This window comes from Astatotilapia calliptera, chromosome 7 (assembly GCF_964374335.1).
Source record: "Astatotilapia calliptera chromosome 7, fAstCal68.1, whole genome shotgun sequence".
Lineage (NCBI taxonomy): Eukaryota > Metazoa > Chordata > Actinopteri > Cichliformes > Cichlidae > Astatotilapia > Astatotilapia calliptera.
The window spans coordinates 42318812-42346160 of record NC_137428.1 but is presented as its reverse complement, the minus strand read 5'-3'; the positions used below and the strand labels follow the sequence as shown (position 1 = coordinate 42346160).

The 27349-nt window shown below is 38.0% G+C and overlaps 1 protein-coding gene across 3 annotated transcripts in view; it reads right to left on the bottom strand.

The window, feature by feature from the left end:
* Positions 1 to 6065: 6065 nt before the first annotated feature.
* Positions 6066 to 27349, bottom strand: part of cadps2 (Ca++-dependent secretion activator 2) — a 191182-nt gene continuing 169898 nt past the window's right edge. For 2 of the 3 annotated variants that reach the window (XM_026174892.2, XM_026174893.2), the window contains exons 25-27: positions 22892 to 22999; positions 11824 to 11928; positions 6066 to 11176 (exon numbers count right to left, since the gene is read on the bottom strand). In XM_026174892.2, coding sequence (XP_026030677.2) covers positions 11006 to 11176; positions 11824 to 11928; positions 22892 to 22999 — 384 coding nt within the window. In that variant the 3' untranslated portion in view covers positions 6066 to 11005. Of the gene's footprint in view, positions 11177 to 11823; positions 11929 to 22013; positions 22478 to 22891; positions 23000 to 27349 lie in introns of those variants that run through there. The other variant, XM_026174894.2, reaches the window with a different exon arrangement.

Sequence of the window (27349 nt, the reverse complement as noted above, 5' to 3'; positions counted from 1 at the left end):
GAAATAAAAGTGACCGTCGAGGGCCCAGGGAGCGACAGCAGAAATTAGAGTGAACACAGTCACATCAGAAAAGAAAAGGTTAACAAGGTATTTGTGTTGGTTGACTATTAGTATAGTACACGCATTTCTTTTTCTTCTTCAGTGTCTCTCAGTTGGCTTAATGTAATAATGTTTTGTTTTGAAGTCAAACTGTTTTAAATAATGAGGGAATTAGATGGAAGTTGAATGTTTGTGTGTTCTTGGACGATGGTTTTTAATGAGTCAGGGGTCACAGAGGCTCAACAAATCAAGTATTCGTTTACACGTAATAAAAGTGTGATAAAATAAATTATGCGCCCATTATTAAAGCAAGAGACATTGCAGTGTTAACGTGAGGCCACGTCTCTCCTCACTTATCTACTAAAGCCTTACAGCACCAGTTTTAATCTGTCCAGCCGAGTTTCGTTGCTTTTATGCCATAGAAGTATTAGACAACTTATCATTTTTAATTGAAGTTATAATAATAATAGTAGTAGTAGTACTATAAGCGTATAATGTTGGGTGTGCGTCACCCCCCCCCCCCCCCACACACACACACACTAAATATTCTAAAAATATTTACACACACACACACACACACACACACACACACACAGTTATACTTACATTAATTACTAAGATCTTCATATCTGAGCGTCAGGCCACGTCTCTTGTTATATACTGAAAGATCACAGCGGCAGTTTTACTCTATTTAGCCAAGTTTTCCTTTTTGCTTCTTTTTGCTAGAAACACCGCAAGACTTATTAATTATATTATAAGTCACGTTCTGAGAGTTATCATTTTTATTCCTATTTTTATTATCGTTTTCATTAAGCAACACGTTAAATCACTTCAAAATATTGTGATGTCTGTCAGCTAATTACGTCTAAATAATTAGCCATACTATTAATAGCAATATTAATAACAATTATTATAAATTGTTGTTGTTTCATTGATTTTTTTGCCCATAAAGGCTTCTTATGCCAGAGCCTCTAATAAACCACTGTCGTGTTAGCGCCGCATAGACGCTGCTTCTGTGTAAACTGACTTTTCACCACTTCATATTTTGAACTGAACTAATAAACAATACTTTTATAAATAATTATGAGTGTCATCATAAGGAGTAGGTTATTCTGCCAACCTACCCTGGATTTTCGCGGTGTTATTTTTTTCCCCTGTTAATTCAGTTCTTACATTTTGTTCATGAAATATTAATTTCTCTTAACTTTATTTCATACTGCGCAAATAAATGTATTTTTTAAAATAATAACTTTAGAACTTTAGAAGTAGAACTCCAAACCTGTTCTACTTGTTTTATTTTATTCTCCTCAAACAGTTACAGGAGAAAGTATTTGTCTTTACCAATTTCTGAACAGAATGCCAATAAAATGAAAGTCAAAGTCTTGCTGATTTAATGGTACTTCTTTTGATTAATCGGTGACAGATTTATTTTGAAAATATTTTACGATTTTTTTTTAAATTTAATACAGTTCAAATGAGAACATAATATAAACAAAACCATGAATTTTGCTAAGAATTATCACGATATTAGTGACCTGGAGAATGTGTGTCCTATCGTCTGCTTGTCTTATTGATTTTTATGTGAGCGATAAATGTTTTGTGAGTTTTTAGTTGTTAGGCATTACTGAGGATTTTATTACAAAAAAGAAATTAATCCTTAGATTTTTTTAAAAAACCCTTTCTGGTCTGTCTGGAAATGACTCAGATCTCCACCATGCTTGTTGCGTTAGTTACCTATTGAATAAAGATGCTACATATCCAACACTGTTTCTCAGATTTTAGATGATTTTCCCTGAAACTGAAAACAAACATTAAATTACACAAACACACACATACCTAACCATAACCTAATTGCAGCCCTGACACTAAAACCACATTTTGAGTCTCAAAAACGCCTTCAAACTTGTGGGGACCGGGATTTTGGTCCCCACGAGGGCTGTTTGTCCCCACAAGTATAGTAAATACCAATTTTTCGTCCCCACGAAGATGTTAATACAACTGTTAGAATTTAGCTGAATGGTTCTTCCCATAATATAAGTAAAGAGAAATGAAAATCCAACATTACTTTAAGAACTGAAGATCAGTCAAAATTGCTGCAACTTTGAATGTGTCCCCAAGTGCAGTTGCAAAAACCATCAAGCGCTACAACGAAACTGGCTCATATGAGGACCGCCCCAGGAAAGGAAGGCCAAGAGTCACCTCTGCTGCTGAGGATAAATTCACCAGACTCAGAAATCGCAAGTCAACAGCACCTCAGATTAGAGCCCGGATAAATGCCACACAGAGTTCCAGGAGCAGACTCATCTCTACATCAACTGTTCAGAGGAGACTGCACGAATCAGGCCTTTATGGTCAAATAGCTGCTAAGAAACCACTACTAAGGAAAAGCAACAAGCAGAAGAGATTTGTTTGGGCCATTAGACCAGTGGAAATCTGTGCTTTGGTCTGATGAGTCCAAATTTGAGATCTTTGGTTCCACCCGCCGTGTCTTTGCAAGAAAGGGTGCACGGATGGTCTTTATATGCATGGTCCCACTGTGAAGCGTGGACTTTCTAAAAGTACCATGGGAGGAAGAGCCTTCAGCTGTCAGGCTCCTTTCCTGTGTTCAAAGTTGGTACCATAAAATTTTTATGCAAATTGGAGATAGTCAAGCAGAAAATATTAAAAAAATTATTAGTTTTCTCAGTATTATATTTAACTGTCTTTGTTAGTTTTGGTACATTTAGAAGTAGACTCATGTGGTTAGAGATTTTCAGTTTCGTGCTACCCTTTTCTTCCCTTGTATCTTGTTGAATCACATTAGTTTCTGTGTTATTTTGCTAGTTGTTTTCTTTTTGCGTCTTGTAGTTTTACTTTCTTTGTTTCATCATCTGTGATTAGTTTTAGCTGTTCATGTTTCTGAGGCGTTTCCACTCCCAGTGTGTGTGTGTGTGTGTGTGTCCACAGTTATCCATGGGTTTCTGTAGATGGATTATTTTAGCTTTCCATCGTCTTATTCTACTCATGACTTACTTTAGTCATTTACATTCCAAGTGGTAAACTAAAGTTCAGAGGACATATGACCTTGTAATTAATCAACAGGGCAAAGCTTGTAATAGACACACTGGTTCATTGTGTGGATGTTACACTTTGCCTCTTTTATGTGCGAAATGCACACATGCAGAAGTTGCACACCAGGAGGGGGAGATAATATATTTGAGCAAAAATGTTGCTGACCAGGAAAGGTATGAAGTACATTCCAGGCTCCTTCTTAGGTAAGATTAAGCTAGATGGCAAATGAATTTACATGTAAATGTATTAGTAATGTCTCTCTAAATGCTTGTTTTCATTTTGGCTTGAAATAAAACATTGCCCACTGATGGAACTCAGCTTACTCTAACTTCTGCATGCACGTCCATTTCACACTCACGTGAGACAAAGCATGACATCCACAGCTTGTCTTTTACATGCTTTGCTGTGATGTTGGGTTAAATTTAAAAACATTAAAAATAAAGATGAGCTGATTTGAAAAGGCTGGTAACAAAAATGATTTGCCTTTGAAGAATGAAAATATAACTCAATTTATTTCCCCAAGTGAAATACACCCTTCCCTCCTATAACAAATGTATCCAAAAGGCTTTAAACAACAGCCTAACTGGTGTTCCCCTGTCATCATCACAGTAAGTGATGCTAAACAAACCAGAATTCCACATGGATTTTAGCTGTTGCAGCCAAACACTCCAAGCTATTAATTGATTTATACTCAGTTTATCAGTCGTTAAGGCTACCATCAAGCGAGTAATAAGATGCCTTTTCAAAACAGAAGGTAACATTTGCCAGATATATACTGTCAGAATGTTTTGTCAGACTTCACCTTTACCAAGAACCAAAGGTTTTCAGTTTGTGTACAAGCTCTGCATTCAGTGCTGTGTGAAGATGTGTCTGGTTCCTCTTGAACGTCTCCAAAAATTTCACAAGATGAGCTATTCCATATTCCACACTCCACATTTGGAAGTCAACAGATGCATCAGGGGAGGCTGGGGCTCTCTGGCTGTCATGGAGTATTTGTTCCCTTTCACTTGTGGCTTTCATGACTCGTAGTTTGTCTGCATAGTCCAGAAATTTCACTATCACAACCCCAGGTGGCAGGAGACCATATCTCAACTTTAGCTCCACTACCAATTCTGCATGCTGATATAATCACCAAGTCCTCATGGAGCCACTTTTTGAAGAAAGTACACCAATCAGCACCTTGCCCTTCCTCCCAGAGAGAGAGCCCAACCAAATATTTGAACAGCAACTCCAGTTTTCCAAGTCATCCATTTTACATTGTAGTATATTTTATGGCAGTAGTTTAGTTTCTCAAAAACATTGATTTCACTTTTCTTAGTTCTGGTCATTTTGGTCACTATACCCAATAAGCACAAAGTGAACAAAATCATTGAAAATCTTGCAAATTTATTACAATTAAAAAACAAAACCTTTGTCATCTTGGCTGTGTGCTTAGGGTACGTTGGGTTCTTATTTCTCCACAAAGCAATACTGGAGCTCTGTCAAAGTCACCATTGGGATCCAACAGGTTCTTGGTCACCTCTCCGGCTTTCTACCCCAATCAGTCAGATCGGCCAGGTAGCCAGCTCTGGGAAGAATTCCTGGTTCTTCTTTTTCCATTTATGGATGATGGAGGCCACTGTATTCATTGGGACCTTCAATGTTCCAGAAAGTTTTTCTCTACCCCTTCCCAGAACAATTCAGTCTCAGAGGTCTACAGACTTGGACTTCATGCAACTTTATATCCTGTCAGATATGAAAATTATGCACTTTCGACTTTGCACTGCAGAGTTCCCACATGACACACCTCACTTCTGTTTAAAACTCAAAATTGTTTCTCATTTACCCCTTTATTCTTTAATATTTTGTGTTCCATAACGAGTCATATGAATTGTTATCTGGAAAATCCTTCAATTTTCCATTAATTTTTTTTATCCCTTATATAATCCTTCAAAATCAATAGGACAAAAAAAGCCACATTCCCCAAAAAATGCTGTATTTCTCCAATTTAAATAACTCTTTTAAAACTACTTCAGTCTGAACAATAAATATTAAATGTTAATTACGTTTTTGCATTTTAACCCTTTAAAGACCAGTATGCTTAAAAAGCTACACTACAACAAAATGATTTTGATAAAATACATTTAAGGAGTACATGATTATCCATGCAGTTTTATTTTTTCAACAGTGTCAAATTTATTTATTTTTTTACAAAAACTGACACTCAAGGACCTAGCAGAAAAATGCCACCTTCCCACAAAGATTTTCCACTTTAAATATATCAAATATTAATTATAGCTTTTGGATTTGAACCCTTTAAAGAAGAGGGACTCCAGCTGAGGTGGGGCAGAGGCTGCAAATGGACAGGCTGTGGTTTTTGCATGTAAGGTTCACACATGGTGCTGCCAGCTCTTCTCTTTCCATCTGTGCAAAAGTCACACTGCCCTTACATTTGCTGACGAGAGGGGATTGCAGTGGCACGCTGCAGACTTGAATTGATTAGATTTTTTTGACCTGTAAACATTGTCCAAAATGAGCGTCCCTATGCAAGCCTGCCCTCCATGTGTGTCAACATAAGCTGCTGAGTGTTTCCCATGCAGGTTTGTCATGGCCACAGTTTGAGTGTCATCCATCAGCAATAGTGCACAAATTGTGTCATGGTGTGTAGGTTCTGGGATCCAACCTCTGGCTGCTGGGATGTAGCAGTCTTTCTGTCTTTAACTATTTTAAGCCAATTTAAAGAACTGACAAAACAATTATAAAAGAAAATAAAAATCCATATATTCTGGCAAATATTAGCTATATTCACTCAGTACAGCCGAAATAGCATGAAAATAAAAAAAAGGAATTAAACAAATCGTCCCCAGGAGTCTAAGGTTATTCACAGTTACAGGTTTTACATGTTATCTTACATTTTACGTGTCAATTCAGTCTATTTTTATATATATATTTTGATATTTCATGCATTTAAAAATAACTGGAAAATTTAGCAAAACTTAACAGAAATATACCAGCTTTATTACTTAAGAACTTACAAAACAAACAAGATGGAAACCAGGAACAATTAATCAAATACACAAATCATTGAGGGAAAAAAATGTAAGGCAGGACAAAACAACTAGGACTCAACTGCACACAAGAAAATTTGGGAGGCAACAGCTGGGCAAAACAAGACAGGTGAACAGAATAACTAACGAGAAAAGGGGAAGCAAAACTTCACACAACACGCACAAGACAAGGAACTATCAAAATAAGATTAAGACGTGAACTTCACACAGTGACAGAGATAAACATGGAGACATGACTAACACTATCATACTGAAAGGACTACACCGTGTTCCAAATTATTATGCAAATAATATGTTTCTCTGATTTTCCTAAATAGTCGATTCAAATGGCAGTCGGCATAATATTCGAGTCATCAACCGTTAGAGTATAAGTCAAATGTTACTGAACAAACCTCCCAATGAAAACAGTATGTTTTCAAAAATAAAAAACTTAAAATGCACTGTTCCAAATTATTACGAACACAGAGTGTCAAAACATTTTATAGGTTATAGAGAATTGAAAATGGCCATTTGTCGAATTTGCAGCATTAGTAGATCAATTTTAGTGAAATCAAAAGCCATTTCAATCAAAAGCATCTTAACAGGTCAAGTTACATATTAACATAGGAACCCTTTATTGATAGCAGTTTCACAATTCTTGCATCCATGGAACTTGTGAGTTTTTGGAAAGTTTCTGCTTGAATGTCTTTGCAGGATGTCAGAATATCCTCCCAGAGCTGCTGTCTGGATGTGAACTGCCTCCCACCCTCATATTTTTTTGTTTGAGGATGCTCCAAAGGTTCTTAAGAGCATTGAAGTCAGGGAAGAATGGGGAACACACCATGAGTTCCTCTCCTTTTATGCTGATAGCAGCCAATGATGCACAGGTATTCCTTGCAGCATGACATTTGACACTGTCTTGCATGTAGGTGATTTTGTTGCAGAAGGCACAGTTCTTCTCTTTCTACCATGGAAGAAAGTGGTCAGTCAGAAACTCCACATACTTTGCAGAGGTCCTTTTGACACCTTCAGGGACCCTAAAGGAGCCGACCAGCTCTCTCTCTGTGATTCCGGCTCAAAAAATGACTCCACCCCCTCTTTGCTGACGATGCAGCTTTGTTGGGACATGGTGGCTGTCCACCAACCATCCACCACTGCATCCATCTTGACCATCCAGGGTTGCACGGCACTCATCAGTTAACAAGAATGTTTGAAAATTAGTCTTCATGTAGTTCTGGGCCCACTGCAGCTGTTTCTGCTTGTGAGCATTAGTTAGGGGTGGTTTATGCACAACTGCAAGTCTCTGGAGGATCCTACACCTTGATGTTTGCAGGGCTCCAGAGGCACCAGCAGATTCAAATATGTGTTTGCTGCTTTGTAATGGCCTTTTAGCAGCTGCTCTTAATCTGAAGTATTTGTCTGGCAGAAACCTTCCTCATTGTGCCTTTATCTGCATGAACCCGTGTGTGCTCTGACTCAGCCACAAATCTCTTAACATTATGGTGATCATGCTTAAATTTTTGTGAAATATCTAAGGTTTTCATTATGTGTCCAAGGCATTCAACTATTTCATGCAACAGCAGAGAGATCCTTTTTCTTACTCATATTGCTTGAAAATGGTGGTCTGCTTAATAATGTGGAACATCCTTCTTTAGTAGTTTTTCCTTTAATTGAGCTCACCTGTCAAACTCATGATCACAGGTCTCCGAGATTAATTCAGTGATCCACAAATCCCTGAGACACAATTCCATCCATGAGTTTAATTGAAAAACAACCTATTTAATCTTTATGACACTTAAACACAATGTGCATAATAACTTGGAACTCGGTGTAGATACAGAGATGAAGAGCTATGATATAAGTTAGGTCTCAACATCCAAAAGAGCAAATCATGAGCTCACAGTAAAAACTCGAAATATCTTAAAATTCAAACCGCTGGGTAAAAGACCCAGGACTAGGACTGACACAAACATGATCAGAGGGTTAAATTAACTGGCAGATTATTGCAAACATTTGATCTGAAGAATACACTGAAATCAGTATGTAGCAGAGCTTCTGACATGAACTTTAAACATTGAAGCTTGGCTCTTGAAGGATGACTACAAATCACATTTTAAATTGCACAACATAATTTATAAGCATTTAAGCATGGAAATTATTATGTATGATATTGTTTTGTTTTTTAAACAGGAATTGGCTCACTGGTGTGGCAAGGACAATGGAAAGCTACGTTAAATATACAGTTGGAATTTGCTAAAATTCACAGCTGCCCACATGCACAACCCAAATGCCTTTTGGAGAAAGGTTTATGGCCAGACGAAACAAATAGAGCTATTTGGCCACAATGATATGAACGATAACAGGTATACTTGGAGGAGTAACTGTGAGGCTTTCAAAATTAAATATACTGTATCAACTGTCAAGCATGCTCTGGGGCTAAAGAGTATGATGGCATTGAAGCATGCCATTATTCTGGGGCTATTCTGCAGCCAGTGGTACTGGTACAATGGCACTGGTGCACAAAGCGGATGGAACAAGAAGGACTACCTCAAAATGCTGCAAGATCACCTGGTGGTTGAAACTTGGACACAATTGACCTTCCCAATGATGAAATGACCCCATTTGATCATTTTAGTCTTAAGTAGCTTGATCACTTGAGAGTTAATGTTCAATTGTCATTTCAGTGGTCCACTGAAACCCTACTGATGAAAACTGGGCTGTGAAATCAGTTTCTTGACCATTAATATACAAATTGCCATAACCATTGATCAACATCCACTGATCAGTTTCAGTCATTATCTAAATGTACTGTTTATAAGGTTGGGGAAAGCTGCATTCAGCTGAGACTGAAGAAGTCACTTAGATGAGTGATGAAATCTTCAACTACAAACGCTACGTCCAGATGAACAGAAACAACTTTTGGGGTTTTCCTTACCTGGATGATGCATCAAGACATCAGTAACTTAAATTTGCTGATGTGAAACCTAAGCAAAGACGAGCTACATGTGCCTTTGTCAGCATCTACATGTAGCCACACCCCTAAAAATGCATTACTTCAGTACCAGTTGAATGTGTCCATTCACTTACCATGAAGGGAGAAATGAGCTATTAGCTTAGCAATTTTTACATGTAAGTAGAATCATTATAGGATGTACTGTATAATGCAGCAAATGGCTGAAGGGAATAAATAACTAGCAAACATTTTGTTTTAATCTGGGGTACAGGGCATTTCCAACGTTAGGCTACAGCTGTGAGCAAAGACATAATAGAAAGCGCCTCCAATTGCTAAGCTTTACTATATAAAGTTGCACCAGAGCATGGCTGTATGTCCATAAATCAAACCGCAGAGAATCTGGGAAACACTGATAGTCACATCTAATGCATTAGTGCGCTCTGTCTATCATTCACACACATTCATACTCTGATGACCAAAATCGGAGAGCACCTTGGGGTTGAGTATCTTGCCCAAGGATACTTTGGCATGTAGGCTAGAGCAGCGGTCCCCAACCTTTTTTGCGCCACGGACCGGTTTATGCCCAACAATATTTTCACGGAACGGCCTTTAAGGTGTCGCGGATAAATACAACAAAATAAAACTAGTACCGGTACAGAAAAAAAGACGATTTATTCATAACACACGTGAAAAGACCCAGGAAAACCGATAAAAGGATAAAAACGATAACAAAAATAACGCTGAAAACCGATAAAAACCCTGAAAACTATACATTTCACACCTGAGCCTCAACTCTCGCGGCCCGGTACCAAACGACTCACGGACCGGTACCGGTCCGAGGCCCGGGGGTTGGGGACCGCTGGGCTAGAGTAGCCAGGGATGGAACCACCATACTTCCAATTGGGTGACTGTACCTCCTTGCCTACAGTCACCCCTATAATGAAGTAAGACTACTCACCTCCTTTACTACGACTGGTTATTGTGTTGTTAGCTCTATCATGAGGTGGACTGGAAAACACTCATAGCATCTCATATTGCATATTTGTGTGAATGTGTGTAAACTCTATATTACATATAAACACTATATAGTACAGCTACCTGCAGTGAACTATACCTACCAGGATGGTTCATCAGTAGTGGCTAAAAAGCTCCATAGTTTCAAAGTTGGCTATGTAGTGGAAACGGGGGAATCAGTAACCAATTTTTAGCTATAAGGAAATGATAAGCTCTCATTAGGTATTTTTTGTGTTTAGCCCTCCCCTCCATATGCCAAATTTGCAAATTACTAATATAGAAAGTTTGGTACGTTATCAACTGGTGTGACTCAAAAGGATTAAAAATTTTGAGATACTTTCCCTCAAACCACCATTGAAAACTCCAGCTGTCCTTGAGTCTATTTGTACATCTAATTTTTGACCCATTTGACCCCTTTTGTACCTTATTACATTTCAGAAAAAAATACTGCATCTCACTACATTTACTTTAGATTTATGTCTTTTTATTTACTGATTTCAAGAATTCTAACATATGTGCACATGTTGTGCATCACTATGTTATAGAAATAAATTGTATATAATTGTAAATCAGACAAGAACTGAAACAGTGGAGAAAATACCATGGAGATGTACAACCAAAACTTAGAGGTTTCTGAATGCCAAGAGCGTCAACAGTTGTTGATGAGCTGTTAGCAAAACAACTACAGCAGAATAGAGCATCTCTCTGGCCAATGCAATCTAGCACTAATTGATAACTTGTCTTTGTTGAAACACCACAGCAATATTTCAGCCACAGTACAAGAAAAAAAAAATCTGTTAACTATTCTTTCAGCTTTGTGTGAACTACTTAGTGAAGCGTAGTAGTGTGTCACAGACTGCAATTGAATGTCCATTACAAAGGGTGATAATCAAGCAGTAACCGGTTGTGTGCAGATGTGTGTTTAGTCATCCTCTACATCACTGTCTCTCGTGCTGATGCCCCGTAGGCCATCACCTGCCTTGACAGCCACAGTAGCCTCCTCCATCGTCAGCCTGTTGTAGATGGTTTCATAGCTTTTGATGTTCAGTGTGCTGTCCTGGACTCCCTGCAACCTGAAGTCATGATAGGTCTTCTGTTGAGGTGAGAAGAAGATAAAAAGAGAAGGAATAGAAAAAAAATTCAGAAACCATCTCTGGAATGTATTAAGCAGGATAAGGTGTGTGCCATTCACTGTTCGAAAGGACAAAAACAGGAAGACTGAGGCCCAAGGACGTGCAGTCTTTTATGTGCCATACCAGGGCGACAGACGATAGCATGCAAGGAATAATGTTTGCACCTTACATGAGGGCTATTATAATTCATTGTCTCATTGCTTTCAAGTTAAACTCTGTATATTAGCAACCAATGAAAAGACAAAGAGAGCTGGAAGCAACAACAGCCCACAGTTGAGCATTTTTTTTTCCTTCACGTCTCCCCGCCTCTTCACACTGCTACTTACAAGGACACGTCAATGTCTTTATTATTTCTTCCTTTCCCTTTTTGTCAGATCTGACTCTTTTTGCACAAATAAGCCAGATTCTAAGATGTTCCTTTAATTGAATGGAGCCAGTCTCGGGTGATTCACTCCATTTTTTTTTTAAAAGAAAAGATGGCTTAAAATGTGGTAGCTGAACGCAATAGGTCATTTTGAATGACAAACAATCCCTTTTGGAAAAATGGACTTCTTTGTCTATCAAATGGTTAGGCTTGGTCTCTCTTACATACTTCACGTTTATTTACCTTAACAATGTTGATGAGTGTTTTCAGCTGATACATGTGCAGCTGCAGGTCCAGTCTGTCAGTGAGCCAAACACATATCGCCCTCATGGAGTCAGTGTACCATTGCTATAAGAAACAGAAACAAACCAAACAGGACAAAGATAATTATGAGAAGAGAAAACAATAGCTAGGGATAAGTCGAAGGCCCAAACTATCAGCTCTAAATATTTATCAGTTTGGCTGCTTCAACACCGGACAATGACAAAAGTAGATTTTAAATCAATCAATCAGGATGTTTTTGAAATGCAGAAATGCTTTGTTTCAAGGGGGCTAAAATAAGCATTGATTTGAGTATTTAGAAATTACAGCCATTTTTCTACAAAGTGCTGATCGTCAGAGATTCAAAAGTAATTGAAAAATTTTAAATAAATTGGATCAAAATCGTTTGCTTTCTATGAGTGCATGAAGTCCAGACCTGATGAACAACACAAGTTTTTGTATTTAACAACCAAAACACATACTATATTAGGTTGAGATCAGATGACTGTTATTGCCTGACTTGATAGGGTGACTCCATTTCACCCTATCACTAGTATCCTGCTCTGTCACACTAGTCCTCTTCATATCATTCACTACAACCATCAATCTTCTGTGTGGTTTTCTTCTTCTCCATCTCCTGCTTGGCAGCTCCATATTTAGCATCCTTTGTTCAATATATCCATCATCCCTTTTCTGCAAATGTCCAAACCATCTCAGCCTTACCTTTCGAATTTTGCTCAACCTCAGGCCGTTCCTCTGATGTATTCATTTCTAATCCCTTCTATGCTGACCACTTCCAAGGAAAACCTTGACATTTTCAGCTCTACCACCTCCAGCTCTGTCTCCTAGCTTTTTGTTAGTGTCACCACCATTTTCAAACCACAGATCATAGCAGGTCTCACTACCATCTTGTAAGTCTCCACCTGTTCCACCCTGCCTGGAATCTCCTGTTCATCTCTTGTGTACTGCCCCTTGCTTTGGAAGGTTGACCTCAAATGTTTAAACTCACCTGCCTTCACTCTTTGCATGTTCACCTGTCCAACTATCTCCTTTTTATTCATACACATGTATTCTGCCTTGCTCCTACTGATTTTTATTCCTCTTCTCTCCAGAGAATACCTCCATCTCAGGCACCTCCAGGCTCTCTCTCACCTGCTTTCTATTGAATCGGAATTAGAAATGATTATTCATGCCTTTGTTTCTTCACAATTGAACTATTGTAATTCCTTGTATTTTTTGTAGGTCAATGTACAAACACGCACAGGACTTTATAAAACATGCAACATTTTACAAAGTCACTGCAAACGTACATGACTTTGCAGCATTAAAATGAATAAACCATGTGAAGATCTGTGTACTGGATTTTGTAGTATGTATAAAGTGACCTTTGACTGGTAGAGCACATTCCTGGAGAAAGCTTTTTCAAGTCTGTTTTTGAAGTCAATAAGGCCAAGAAAATACTCTGAGGAGCATCTTTAAACATTTTTCTTTTCAGTTGCAGCCAAACCCCTGAAAAGATACTAATAAAAACTATACTATGTTAATTTAGCTACAGATACTCTGAACAAGAACAGTTTATGGTTTTCATACCTGTGTGTTCACCTTCAGATTCGTTTACGTGTTAGCCGTTTGCTTGTTGACAGATCTAAAATGCCTTGCTTTAATTCAGCTAGCAACACCACAATGTAAGGTCAAAGGACATGTGCTAACAAAAGTGCAAAACTCAAAGAGGGTAAAACATTTATTTATTCAAAGGCACCAATTTACTGGTGAAGTCCTGAATACGAGGACAGAGTTCAGGGCTCTGCTTTGAACTTCAAAGAGTTGGAAAAAAATCAGGTTCCTTCTTTGTAATGTTCATTAAATGATCTTCCTTCACACCTTCCACCAACAAGCCACAGCTGCAGGAAAATCAAACACACCTTTTCTCACCTAAAGAGCAATCCTCACTTACAGAAACATTCAAAATGCTGCTGGTAAAATGCACACACTGGGTGGCTTTATTCAGTTACCAGTCTTACAAGAATACTTGCGGAAATTGCTCTGACACAGTAATGACCCGTATATTCAGATCTGCTCTGAGAGATCACCGCTGACTTAATTCTATACAATGGCAAGGACTGTAATTACCTTCCCATTTAAGAGAGAAAAACAGTCCAAAGGTTTTTCACACACTTGACAAAAGCCAAAACACATCCATGATTACGCAGCTGTCATGCAAATATTTGATTCATTCTATTGTGAAAGCAATCTGTAACCTCCTACATCCTGGCTCCCAATTATACCAAAGTAATAAGTTTTTCACTCAGTCTAAGTAGCTTAGCCTCGAGGAAATGCAACAAAATACAAACTTAAAAATTAGGGTTTAAGTTCAGTCACCGTTCCTGATTTGATTATTTTTCTGCCCAGGCTGCATTAAAGCATTTTCTCTCTTTAAAAGTCTTATCTTTTCATCTGGAAAGTAATCAAATGGTGAAAAATTATATGCTTTTAAAAGAAAATTAACTTCTTATTTAATCAAGAATTTTACATTGCAAAAATGAGCTTGCCAAATTGTGCTGCAGTGGAGTAGAAAAGCACTGTACGAGAACCAATCGATTTACCACAAGAAGATGGGAGACCTAAATAGTTATTTTTAAAATAATTTATCTTTAAATAATTTTTAAAAATAACTGTAAGCTGATCAAATGAGAACTAAATTTTGCACTGCTGTATACATTACTGTTGGACTAGATGATGACGGTTCTTCTTGGGGAGCAGCATTGGTGCTGGTGACACCAACAGACTGAATGAAGGCTGGCTGGCTGGCTCTGCGATTGGCTGCAAATTTAAAACTTGTGAAGGTTTTGAAACAACTAATAATCAGGAGTCGGGCTCGGCACTTTAGTTCCAGTGAAATGAACTCTTAAGGATTCAACATACCAAGAACTTTTTGACAATTTCATGTTTCCAACTTTGTGGGAACAGTTTGGATGGCCTCCATCTGTTCTAACATGACTGCGCACCAGTTCACAAAACAATGTTGTAAAGACCATGGATGAGTGAGTTTAACATGCGAAAACTTGACTGGCCTGAACACCACTTTTGGACAATACCTTTGAGATAAATTAGAGCACAGTCAGGCCTTTTTGTGCAATATCACTTTCTGACCTTACAAGCGGTTCTGGAAGAATGGTCATGTCGGTAGCAAGCTAGGCAAAGATGCTCAGACCTCCGAACCTCCAACCCCCAGCTCCAGCTCTTCCAAGGGGGTACCCAAGGCATTACTGAGGTAACTGAGATTTCTCCAGTAGGTCGAGGGCCTGCCTAGGGTTCTCCTCCATCCCTGAGCCACTTCATCGATAACATGTCATGGATGTCTCAACCACCTTAACTGGCAGCTCAAGCAAATGATTTTTTTGGTCTCACCATTGAGAGGGCCAAAAGTTAGATAAAAAGCTTACACACTTTGCTACAGGTTTGTTGCTAGCTAGTTAGCGATGCTACACACCTGTGTTACACTCCTAGTCTATATGTTTGAATGATTCAGCCCTCCTTAGTTTTTGTTATCATATTTAGGACAGATGAAATCAGCTGCACGCTTACACTGAGGCCCAGAGTTACTGCAAATATCAGAATTATCTAGAAATTAAATGTTGTCATTTTTAGATTTTAACATAAGACTCACACTCATGGGAAATAATACACTATTAGCAAAACACAGAATGAAAGAATTACAGATTAAAGTTTTCAGTTGAAAATACAATTGAAGACCTTTTATCTTTAATCAGGTTTTATTTAATGCTGTCAGAGAAAATGTCGTGCCCTCTTCATGCAGCTTACTACATTCAGTTCAGTTTTACTTAGACAGCACCTAATTACAACAATAGTTGCCTTGTAATTTGGCGAGATGAGCAGCTTTCCTAAACACCAAACTGAGTTACTTTTTTATGCTTCTTTATACTTACATGGATGTCTGTCTTTTGTGCGACCACATTGCACAATAAGGTAATTTAGTCTTTATACTTTTTCATCATTGAATTTTGGATCAATTTAAAATTTACTCTAATATTGAATACGTATGCAGCATTAAGAGTGGGAATATAGGATGATTTCTCTGTTGTCACAAGGTGTGAATCCAAGTGTGCAAGTCCTGTAATCACAAAGAGAAATAAATAATCACAAACTGTCAACTCTAAAGTTTATCCCTTGAAGCTGAAACCTTGTTTTGATGCACCTCGGAATCTTCCCTTACCATTCTTCAGTTTAATTGTTCTATTGATGTGCTGACATCAGCATAACAGTAGAACAATACAATATATTAATTATACAATATAATATTTTACCTTTGACTCGCTGCTACTTTTTTAAAATTGAGATCGACAAAGATGATGTCGCAGGTTTCCAGTCAGTTTCAGTCGTGCTACTGCAGGAACACAAACATAACATAGGAGGCATGATCAGCGGTGTTCTGATCAGCTGCCTCAGTACTGGACAACATACATTAATGCTTCATATTATTTCTGCCAAAGGAAGTAAGCTGTGCAGAGTACTGCACATGTAACTTGGTGAACTCAAATTAGAACCTCAATAAGAATAATTCAGATCGCGTTTTAACCAGAGTACTTAAAACAAACTGTGTATCAAATGCATAGATAAATGCAAAGAGTCAGTGCTAAAAATTTAATGGAAAAATGAAACAAATTTGGACTTAACATGCCAAATGCTACCATTTGGCATTAGCACATAAATGCTAGATTTGGTTATTTCAATCGTATGGGCTCAAATTGTGGTCATAAATATTTTGTAGTTGTAAATCAAATGCGTTGTTGTGAGAGTTGTGAGTTTTGTAACCTTGTAAACCAAAATACCTGAAAATTTTATGTTTGTGCATCTATAGATGAGAATTTGTGTGTAAAAAAGATTTGTTTGTAAAAAATTATTTAGACAAGACACCTTTTTTTTGTTAAGGTCTGGTTACAGATACAAAGCAAAAACTACGTGTGAAACTCTGCGCTAAAGTTCCCTGGCTGTGTGTGAGTTTGAACTCACAAGTATGAATTTTGACCCAATTTTTCTTCCTTTCAGCTAATTGGTCAATGTCATGTCAATCACAAATTTAACAATCCAATCAGAGAACACATGGGTTTGGCTGTCGGAGGGGTGCTTTACTGAGCATACATTTTTCTGATATTTTGGTTTACAACGTTACAAAACTCAGTTCACAACTACGCATTCTGATTTACAAATACAAAATATTTATGGCCACAATTTGAGCCCATGCAATCCTGTTTCTTTTATTTTGTAGACATCTGCTGTTTTTGACCGGATATCAGCAAGAACTGATATTACAGGCTGAACGCTGAATGCAGTGAGAAGATCTTAAATTCTCTCAGTAATTCATCTTCTGTTGAACCTGCATTAATTAAATCCACCATTAATAACGGGTTGCTGAAGTCCACACTTAAAAAACAAATCTGGTGTCACTGTTCTTACAGATGTGGAGAGAGAAACATGCAACTGTTTGCACAAATTCAATAACTGAACACGGCTTTCCCCAACAGCCGACAATGGTCTCAGCTAATTAGCTGTAGCACATTAATTAATGATTAGTTCCCAAACACACATTTAACTTACCAGAAAAGTGCAACGGTGCCTGAGGTTCTTCTGTTGATTAGTCCAGTTTACTGCAAAACATTTTTCGCTGTCAGTTTGAAACAGCCCAGTCCTGGTTTTGGAAAATAAACTGTGGGCCTCCTCTCAGAATCACTGCTGTATCTGCGCTTCCCAAACAGAGGCAAGTTTTTCCGTGACTGCTGCTGCCATCCAAGCTGCGATGAACGACTGTACCCCGATTTTACAGCATCGAGTTAATAATTAGAATCAAACTTCTGACAAATGAGACCCCATGGACACAAATTAGCATGAGGAGATGAATTTTTCATTCATAATTCTCCCTGTAGATATTAATAGTTAACTATGGTACATACTGCTCAAGCCTTTTAATTCAGCGGAGTTTTTGTTACTAATATACAATATAATATATAAAAAGACCCATGTTTCTGAGCTCGTGAACATCAGATTTTTTTCATAGATTTGTGGTACAAACGTGTGATTTATAGAATATGATGCTGAACAAAATTGATTAATTGAATTACTTTTACTTTATGCACAATTTTCCAAAAATACAGTTTTATATGTGCTGACTGCCTTTCTGTAAAAGTCACCGCGTGCTGCTGGTGACTGCTAACATGTTAACACACATCTGCACACCACTGATGTATGGCTGCTTTGCCTCACAGCTAAATGCATTTGCAATAATTTGCAATTCCTGTTGGCTTATTCTCTGCAGCTCAGACTATTTACGCTGTTTTTTCCTCTATTATTCTGGACTAATTAAATTTAAAAAAATGTTGCAAGCATGTGTTTTTTTTAACCTAAATTGTAGCACATCATTCTTCAGTTTAGTTTGCATCAACTCATTTATGTGCGTCTGCTTGTGTCCTTATGCCGTCTCTGACAGCTCCTATGTGATTCCTAAAATTTGCTGTCATACTTTTTACACATTCTCTATCCTGCTATTATTTTCTCTTCCTCCTTTTCCTTCACAATCTTTTTTAAATGCTGCAGTTCACATAGTATCCTAATCAGCCTTGTACTCATTATTAACAAATGCTTGAGGATTTTCAAATTACTGCATGACACCCTCTGATTTTCTGCTCCTCCTCCATTCAAGGAAACGTATATTTGAGTGTCTGGGAGGCGAGTTTCTAGAGTGAGTAATCAGCTGCCTGCTGGTTTCCTTGCAAACCGCATTAACCATCATGGAAATTGAGAATGAAGAAGGTCCTTAATTGAGATGATTAGAGGATAAGAGTGAAAACAGATGGAGGGAATAAGCACAGGAAGGATAGGGGAACGAGTAGGTATGCATTGGTCTTGTAAAAATTATGTGAAGAAATGGGTGTATGCTTCTCTGGTGCCAAAAAGATTTGAACATTTGAGATATATTCACACTTTTGCACAATAAATGTTCCTCGGTTATAAAGTTGTAAACTCCTGTATATAAAATGCCGGAGATGTTTTATTTCTGGGTCTATTTTTTGTTTCAATTGTTGAGTTCTGCTTTTTTCCTTAACAAATATATGTTATGTTTTCTCACATAAGAATTAAATGATCTAATATTTTGTTTTCTTTCTGAACTGAAACTAATATCAGAAATAAGGGGAAAAGAAAGAATCTCAAACATCTTATCTTGTTTTGAAGGATAAATCTGAGGTTGAATTAAGCCTGTTTTGAGATAAATTTTTAACTGTATCCAGGTTTGTCCTTGGTTTGTCAGTTGTTCCCTCCTAAAGTCGAGAACAGAGAACTGTGTGTGTGTGTGTGTGTGTGTGTGTGTGTGTGTGTGTGTGTGTGTGTGTGTGTGTGTGATGCACACAGATGCTCCCTGATGAGCACTTGTACACAAAAACACAGATGTTTGCATGCACAAGCAAAAGGGAAAAAAACTGTTAAGTGTGTTTACAGTTCATGTTGATTCCCCATCTTTTCATTTTGGTGTTCTTTGCTTTCATAGCCTTTTTCTTCCTCTTCTTTAAATCCATCAGTGTTGACAAAGCTTTTGTTTAAAAGGTGTGGCAAATGTAAATAAATTTGCCTTTGACTCACAAAGCTCTATATAAACAAGGAAACCGCATACCCATATTGCTGCTGGCAGGAGGTCTGATGCTGCTGTCGAACAAAGGATTTGGTTCTTTGTTTACACACAAAATGCATGTGCGCACATATGTGTGTGTGTGTGTATGTGAGATACATGTTGAAGGGCTGAGTGGAGAAACCTCAAGGCCCCGCTGTCACCTCCTTCTTGGCGCATGACTGGGTGCTTCTGAGCTCTATTAGACTTACTCTCCTCGACCTCCCTTTTTCAAACACGAACGCGCACACACACACACACACAAAATTCAGTCCAGTGCAGATCGAGCCTCAGTCACAACACTCTGAACTCTCGGAGGAGGCGGTGGGTGGCAGAAATCCATCGCTCAGCTTCGTGCCGCTAATGTGTATGAAGGTCTGAACCGCCATGTCTGAGTTGCCGCGTTAACTAATGATGGCGAGCTGAGGCGTGTTTGACAACTTTCTGCTAAAATATTCTTAAAAATCTAAATCCAAGTGGGGGCGGTAGGTTATGAAAACGGACAGCGTGGGATAGAGGGATGATTAGGCGGATGGATAGCTGGGTATGTGAAAGTGTTTTTGGCTCCAGCAGAGCAAGCCAAAAGCTCTTGATGTTTTCTAAGTGATAAACAGGTCAACAGAAGCAGTCAGTGTTTTCGGAACTAAGCAACCTGCTGCTGCTTCGAAAGAGGAGAATCAGTGTGTGCAAACACCTGACTGTGAGCTCTGCTTGTAGAGATTTTATAAGCATTTACTGTATATATAAGATTCCTATGAACAGATCAGATACTATTCAAAATTATTTTTGGTTTTTGGTTTGCATGTCTTTATGTGTGCATATTAAATCCATTTTTTGTCTGTAATTAAACATTTTACACAACAACATAAAGCACAGAAAATATCAACCACAAACTGACTTGAAAGATGAGCATAAAATGTTTTGAGAACCCCAGAATTAGTGGTCAAATTGGATTCACAGCAGTTACAAGTATTTCTAATGAGTACGTTCCTGTTTAGTCACAGTCAGGTTAGTGAGGCATTATTTAAAACAAACAAACAAAAACTGCTTTCCATTTTTTTCTCTACAAAGATGCATTTACATTTAGAAAACCAGAAGTAACATTTATTACATTGCCTCACAAGGCTCGGTACTGGGGCCTGTTTTGTTTACGTTTGTGTGTGTGTGTGTGTGTGTGTGTGTGTGTGTGTGTGTGTGTGTGTGTGTGTGTGTGTGTGTGTGTGTATATATGCATATGCATGCTTGTATACATACATACACTTTTTCTTCCTTTTTTGGAACTAGCCAAATTTACATCTTTACATTGAGGATACATTAATGCAAATGTTTTTTGCTTTTTGAAAGTTGCAGCTCCTGCCACTGGTAAAATGAAATACATCACATGTTAATTTTATATCACCAGGGGAAAAATTGTTATTATAATAAACGTGTCATAAATGGTACAAATAGTCAAAGAGTATCGGAGAACAAATATCAAAATATAAACGTTTTTTTCTGAAAGCTAAGGGTTTAATTCTAAGCCTGTACGTTGCTGCAGACTTGTGTGCGTCTTTATCAAACAAACTGAAATGATTAGTTTATGCTGCCTGTTACTGAGCTTGAGGAATCTAGTTTTACTTACTGTGTACCTGCAAACCACAATGACATGTACACAAAGCTGCCTCATTTTTCTGGGACTTCTGTTTGGATGCTGACAGAACTTGGAACGAATAAGATGTTTTCTCGGTGGTACTGGTGATTAAGCGAGCACTTCTGTGTGCCACCGGTGGTAGAGCAGAGTATCAACTGTTTGCAGGTTTTGAAGTTCAATTCTGAATTATTGACCACAACACTGATTTTGAAGAAGGTTTAACCATCAGAGCACAACACAGCTCCTGAAAGCAGCTTTACGTCCAATGGTGTGAGTGTGAACATCACACCCACAGGAACAACAACAGACCGAAACAAACTGGAACCATTTCCCAGTATTCATGTTAATGAAAGAAATTAATCAGGTAAGTGGCGCCATATAGAAACACGTGGTGGCCCAAGGGGGCCCCGGGTGCAGATTAAAATTCTGTCTTTTTTGTACATTTCATACAACCAATTATGGAGTGTGTTAGGAGACTCTTCACTTACAAATAGAACTGGAAATACATCCTGCTGCCATTTTCATAAAATATTTTCCCTCTGGCTCTCCATCTCGGAGCTTTGTCAACAATAAAAAGAGGAAAAAAAAGTAGAAACAGTTCTACATTTTTTAACCAGTGGAAATGTTACATCAAAAATTTCTACACTCAAGAGCATAAGGTTTTATTTCCAAAAGTACTGACTTGAAAAATGTATTATTCAGCCTTCTGCAATTTGCCATGGAAAAAAAGTACTCCACCTATATAAAAAATTGTCTAGCTCTACAACTGTAGGTGCATAAAGGAATTAAAAAACTGATTCTATAAACAAAGTCTGAGAGTAAATTCAAATCAGCAATTTAGTGACAGCTGAACAGAGAATAAAAGCATTTTCTGCTGATAGAAAGATGGATACTTTATTGATCCCACAAGTGAAATTGTTGAAAGAAATAAAAAATAGATTTTTTTAAGATACAAATTCATCACTCTTGACCCTGTTTTTCTTTAGGAATGTACAGAAAGTTAAGAGACAGGCAAAACAGCAGAGGTAAAGCATGTGCTTAAAGAACAGAGACATGAAGCAGAAACATGTGTGCAAAGAGCTGAATGGCACACAAAGCCTTTAAAACCTTAAAACATGACAAAGTGCTTGCCCAAAGGGAATGGGCTCAATTTTGGAGAATATTATTGGATATTGACCTTACAATGTAAAGTTTGTAGATATTGCTTTCACTATGATTTTGTGCTATATATGCAATTTAAACAAATTTGTAAATGTCAAGTTGGCTTGGAGTGGTGTTTATTATTGCTGATTTGCTTGAAGCGTTAGCATTCTTGCTGAAACAACTGTTGGCTGTGAAATAGTGAAGAGAATGTTAGACCTAACTTACTATGTCCCCAAGACAGAAAGCTACATTTATAGTTTAAATGTTTTTACATAATTTTTACATCACATGCAAATAGATCTATGACTGTTGCATCATTTAGCATACTCTTTCAGAAGAGCATTTTGATTTTAAATGAAGAAAAAGTAAGAGGATTTGTCTGATCCTGGTAAAAAGAAAAAGAAAAAGAAAGAAAAACTAACAAAAAACCACAACAATAAAACTAATTTTTAAAAGAATTTCTTTACATGTACTTACGTGACCAATTTGCTATTTTAGGCTTTTGCACACAGAATTACAGATTAACAAAGAAAGTTATGTATAACAATAACGTAGGAATATGAGCATAATTTCAGCAAACTGGAAACAGTACTTGCACTTACATCAAATACGGTCTCAATGTAGAGCTCATCACTGACACCACGGTGCAGAATGTCCTGGTTCTGTCGTACAAAACTAGTGTAAGTGTCAGCCAGATCCATCCTTGGTTTCTGCAGGACACAGGACAAAGGCAGGCCTGAGGGCAACTCATGGATGGTAGAGCATGAAAATACAATGTCAAACAATGTTACAAAAAGTATTTTTAGCACAAAGTTGTAACGAGACATAACTGGCATTAAATGTGAATAACTCAAAAAATAATGGTAGATTGCAATCTGCAGATACTCGGCTGGTTGTGCATGATGAGGTCTTCACACATTCTGAAATGTAGAGTGTTTAATGCAGCGAGGTGGAACACACATCCAAACACTATTGTCAGCGTGAAAACAAATAGCAATGCAAGCTAATACTCTTAGTGAATAAACCTTGATGCACTGATCTTTTGATTGTTTGGTCACTTTGGATCCACAGTGCATCCACTTCAATTGTTCCACATTTTGTCACCTTACAGTCTTTTTCTTGTAATGGATTAAATTCTTTTTTTTCCGACCACAACATTCTTCACACAATACCCATTTCCACTGATCATCTGTCAGATGTTTTTACAACTTTACTGGAATTCCACCAGTAGTAAATTCAGTTGACTGGACATGACTTGGATAGGCACTTATATATCATATAGGACACCGGGCAATGTAAAGTCTCATAGCTAACAGTGCATGTCAGAGGACAAACCAAGCCATGGAGACCAAGTTACTGTCTGTAGACCATTTTCCAACAAGTCAACAACTCTACACACACAGCCAAGATAATAAAGGAGTGGGTTCTGGACCACTCTGTGAATGTTCTTGAGTGGCCCCGACAGAGCACAGACTTGAACCCGACTGAACACTTTCCCTTAATTAACTTAATAAATAGCACTACTACATGCATCCCACTGTTCTCCTGGATACTCTGACTACTAATGGCTAATACAGCTTACTGACGTTCCAGGAATAATACATTTAGATTGTCAGGTTTTCAGTAATACAAATCTGTGCTGCTGTTGACATTAGCCAAGAAGTCTTTCTCTCACATTTAAAACTTCTATACGTCTGTGCCTTTCCAAATGATCGGCTGACACAGTGGACAAACGCAGATGTTCTGGAAACTCTTGCTTGTACTCTTTATTCTGAAGTGAATAAAAAGTGTATGATTTACTAAAATAATTTTCTCTGCAACAATTACAAGCAAAGCCTAACAATTGTTTTCACTCAGGAACTGTTACCTGCTGCTTCAATCATAAAAAGGAAAAAAAAATCCTGCCCTGGACATGCTGTCCAGAGATATTACACCTGTAATGCCAATAGTAATTGCCTCGACATCTTTCACAGCCATGTTTTCTAAGCTGACGTGTATTAGGCCCAAGAGGAGACTTGTCATTCTGTTTTCTGTGCTGCACAAGAAAACTAGAAACCTTCTGGATTTCACTTAAAGTCAACAGGCAGGTTGGATATGGACTCAATATTTATAATTGTAATATTTCATCAAAGACAGCATAAAAGTCATCAAATCATATCACAAAGTTTCAAGAGCCTCAATATGGACAAAGTCCAGACAAGGTCACACTGTTCTCTCAAATAATTTTAAAATATGCAAAGTTGTGAGGGCCTCCAAGGTTATGCCTGACATTACAATTTAGTGATTTGTCTGCATCGGTCCATGCAAATGAAGCATACATCCCTGTTTTTAAACACACGCGCCCACACAGACACCCGAGCAGCAAAGCTAAAATAATTAACTTATTCGTCAAATAGTTGCCTGACAGTAAATTAATTGGCAACTACTTAAATGACAAATTAATTGTTCAAGTGATTTTCCAAAGAGAGAAAAAAAATCAAGCAGTCATTAGATTATTGTAGCTTCTCAACTTTGACGGTAACTCTTAGAAGAAGATAATGTGACCTATCTGGTAAGTTGAATGTCTTCTGGTAAAAACTGTCTCAGCAGTTGTTTCAAAGGTCTATCAGAGAATGACAGACTGGGGTCAGTCAGAGACGATTAGCTGTAATTCAGACAGACTACTGAAGAAGAAAACCTGCAGACACAAGAGGTTAAAGTGGGGTCACATGGCTGCAGGGGGACTGTTGTGTGTGATGAAAAGAAGAGAATGGAGTGTTATAATCATCCTGAAGAAGTTACCCAAGCCCACTGACTGACAACCCTGTCATAATTCTCATAAGGCACTAGAGTGACTGGGGAGGTAAGTGTAAAAGATGATACTCAGATGAGTATCGTCTCTGATGTGTACAAGCAGACACTTTGAGGTCATGCCCATGCTGATGCAAATATATTTCAAAACTATTTTTGCAACTGTTTCTGTGGTTTTTGTTGATTTCAGTTCAGAAATGCAGTTTTGTCAGATATCACTTGCATCCCCACCTTTACCTTTGATGTGTCTTTTAGCATTGGCTCTCTGATGCACAGTCCCATTTTATGACCCTACATCGTCCCTACTGGAGAGGTGGAGGTGGCAGGAATCATAACAACATCTGGGTAGTTGACTTATTAACATAAGTTAAATCACTTGAAGTTCTCCTTTTTAACTACATTTTGATACCAGGTTCATTCTTTCTTGATAATATTTGTTTTCTAATAAACTCATTTTTGATACTTTGAAATTCAGAGCCTTGTTTAAGAATATTTGAAATTCTTCTCTGATAGGGTTAAGTTCTCCTTCTGGCAGAGTGCAGTATCATCCTAAGACTGAACAATAGCAATGATCTCCAATCTCAGTCTCAAAAACATCTTTTCTATGGTCCCAAAAATTGCTTACGACTTTCAGATTCATAACTTTTTCAAGGCACATGTTATAGTGGATGCATACTGACCAGTATTAACTTGTCACTTATGCTTCTAACTGATGCTGTAATATTTTTTTTATTTTGAATGTCTTCTGGTGATTCATAGTTTATCAGTTCTCCTGTATTAAGTTCCTTCATTTCAGGAAAAAAACATTATTTTTTACTTACCATGTTTTATTTTCTGCTTTATTTTGATAGTTATTCGTGCCTTGAGTTCAGTTTGACTTCCCCTTGTATCATTTCCCTGATTACTTGCTCCTTTGTTGTTCCCCAGCTGCATTCACTTCCCCTAATTTGCCTGTTTTTAAGTAGCTTTAGTATTCTCCCTATCCTCTTTCAGTGCATTTGTTATCTCTTCCCTTTGATGTTTCTGGTCATTTACAGTTTTAAATGGATTGACCCATATTATCAAGATAGCAATAATAATCTAGCAATCCTATTGATGGCGTGGCTGAATATCAGAAGGTTGAACAGGTCATCTACTCCAGTCTGCATGCCAGATATAGACAAGTGCTCTATGAATGTGTGAATGTTACACAGAAAGCAGTTACACAGAAAAAGGTGCTTGTATTCATGGGTGCGACTAGATGACTGAAGCAAATTGTATAAAGCCTTTGAGTCCTCAGGTATGGTAGAGAAACACTATATAAAACCAGTCGATTTAGCAGAACCCTACAGTCAGAAAATGTTCCTAACTTCCATCCATCCATCCATCCAATTGCTTCCGCTTATCCTTTTCAGGGTCGCGGGGGGCGCTGGAGCCTGTCCCAGCTGTCATAGGGCGAGAGGCGGGGTACACCCTGGACAGGTCGCCAGTCTGTCACAGGGCCAACACACAGGGACAGACAACCATTCACACTCACATTCACACCTATGGGCAATTTGGATTAATCAATTAACCTATCCCCACAAGCTGCATGTCTTTGGACAGTGGGAGGAAGCCAGAGTACCCGGAGGGAACCCACGCAAACACGGGGAGAACATGCAAACTCCACACAGAAAGACCCCGGCCTGATGGTGGAATTGAACTCAGGACCTTCTTGCTGTGCGGCAACAGTGCTAACCACCGTGCTGCTGTGCTGTTCCTAACTTTACAAGTGAAATTCCACTGGAGGTAGTGAGTTGGAGATCTCATGACAAGGCCTGGATTTACTGCACGTGTGGTGGTCAGTTCATTTACTAGCACAGATGTTATGTGCAGCAAAGTTCCATAAGCAGGTTGAAATGTTAAAACCAGGAGCAACATCGCTTTGAACTTGAAGATACATTCTCTTGAGGTGAATAACAATATCTGTTGATAACAACACATATTAAGGCCACTCAGTGCTGCATACATTGGCGTGAATTGGCTTGATGCCATGACAGGTCACGTTAACTTAGTCTCAGATATCAAACAGCACCTTTAGATATCTTATATCTATGAAAGTGCCATTTGGTACCAGTATGCCTTGGTGGGTCAAAACTGCTTAGACTCATAATAGACCAAAAGCATAATATTCAGGTTGGTCATAAAGTCTGGACTTAGGTATGAAAGAAAAACAGTCAGGTTCCTATACATCTATGCACATTTGCCACACAACCACAGATATATGGACAGGTTCAAAGTGTATAAAGTAC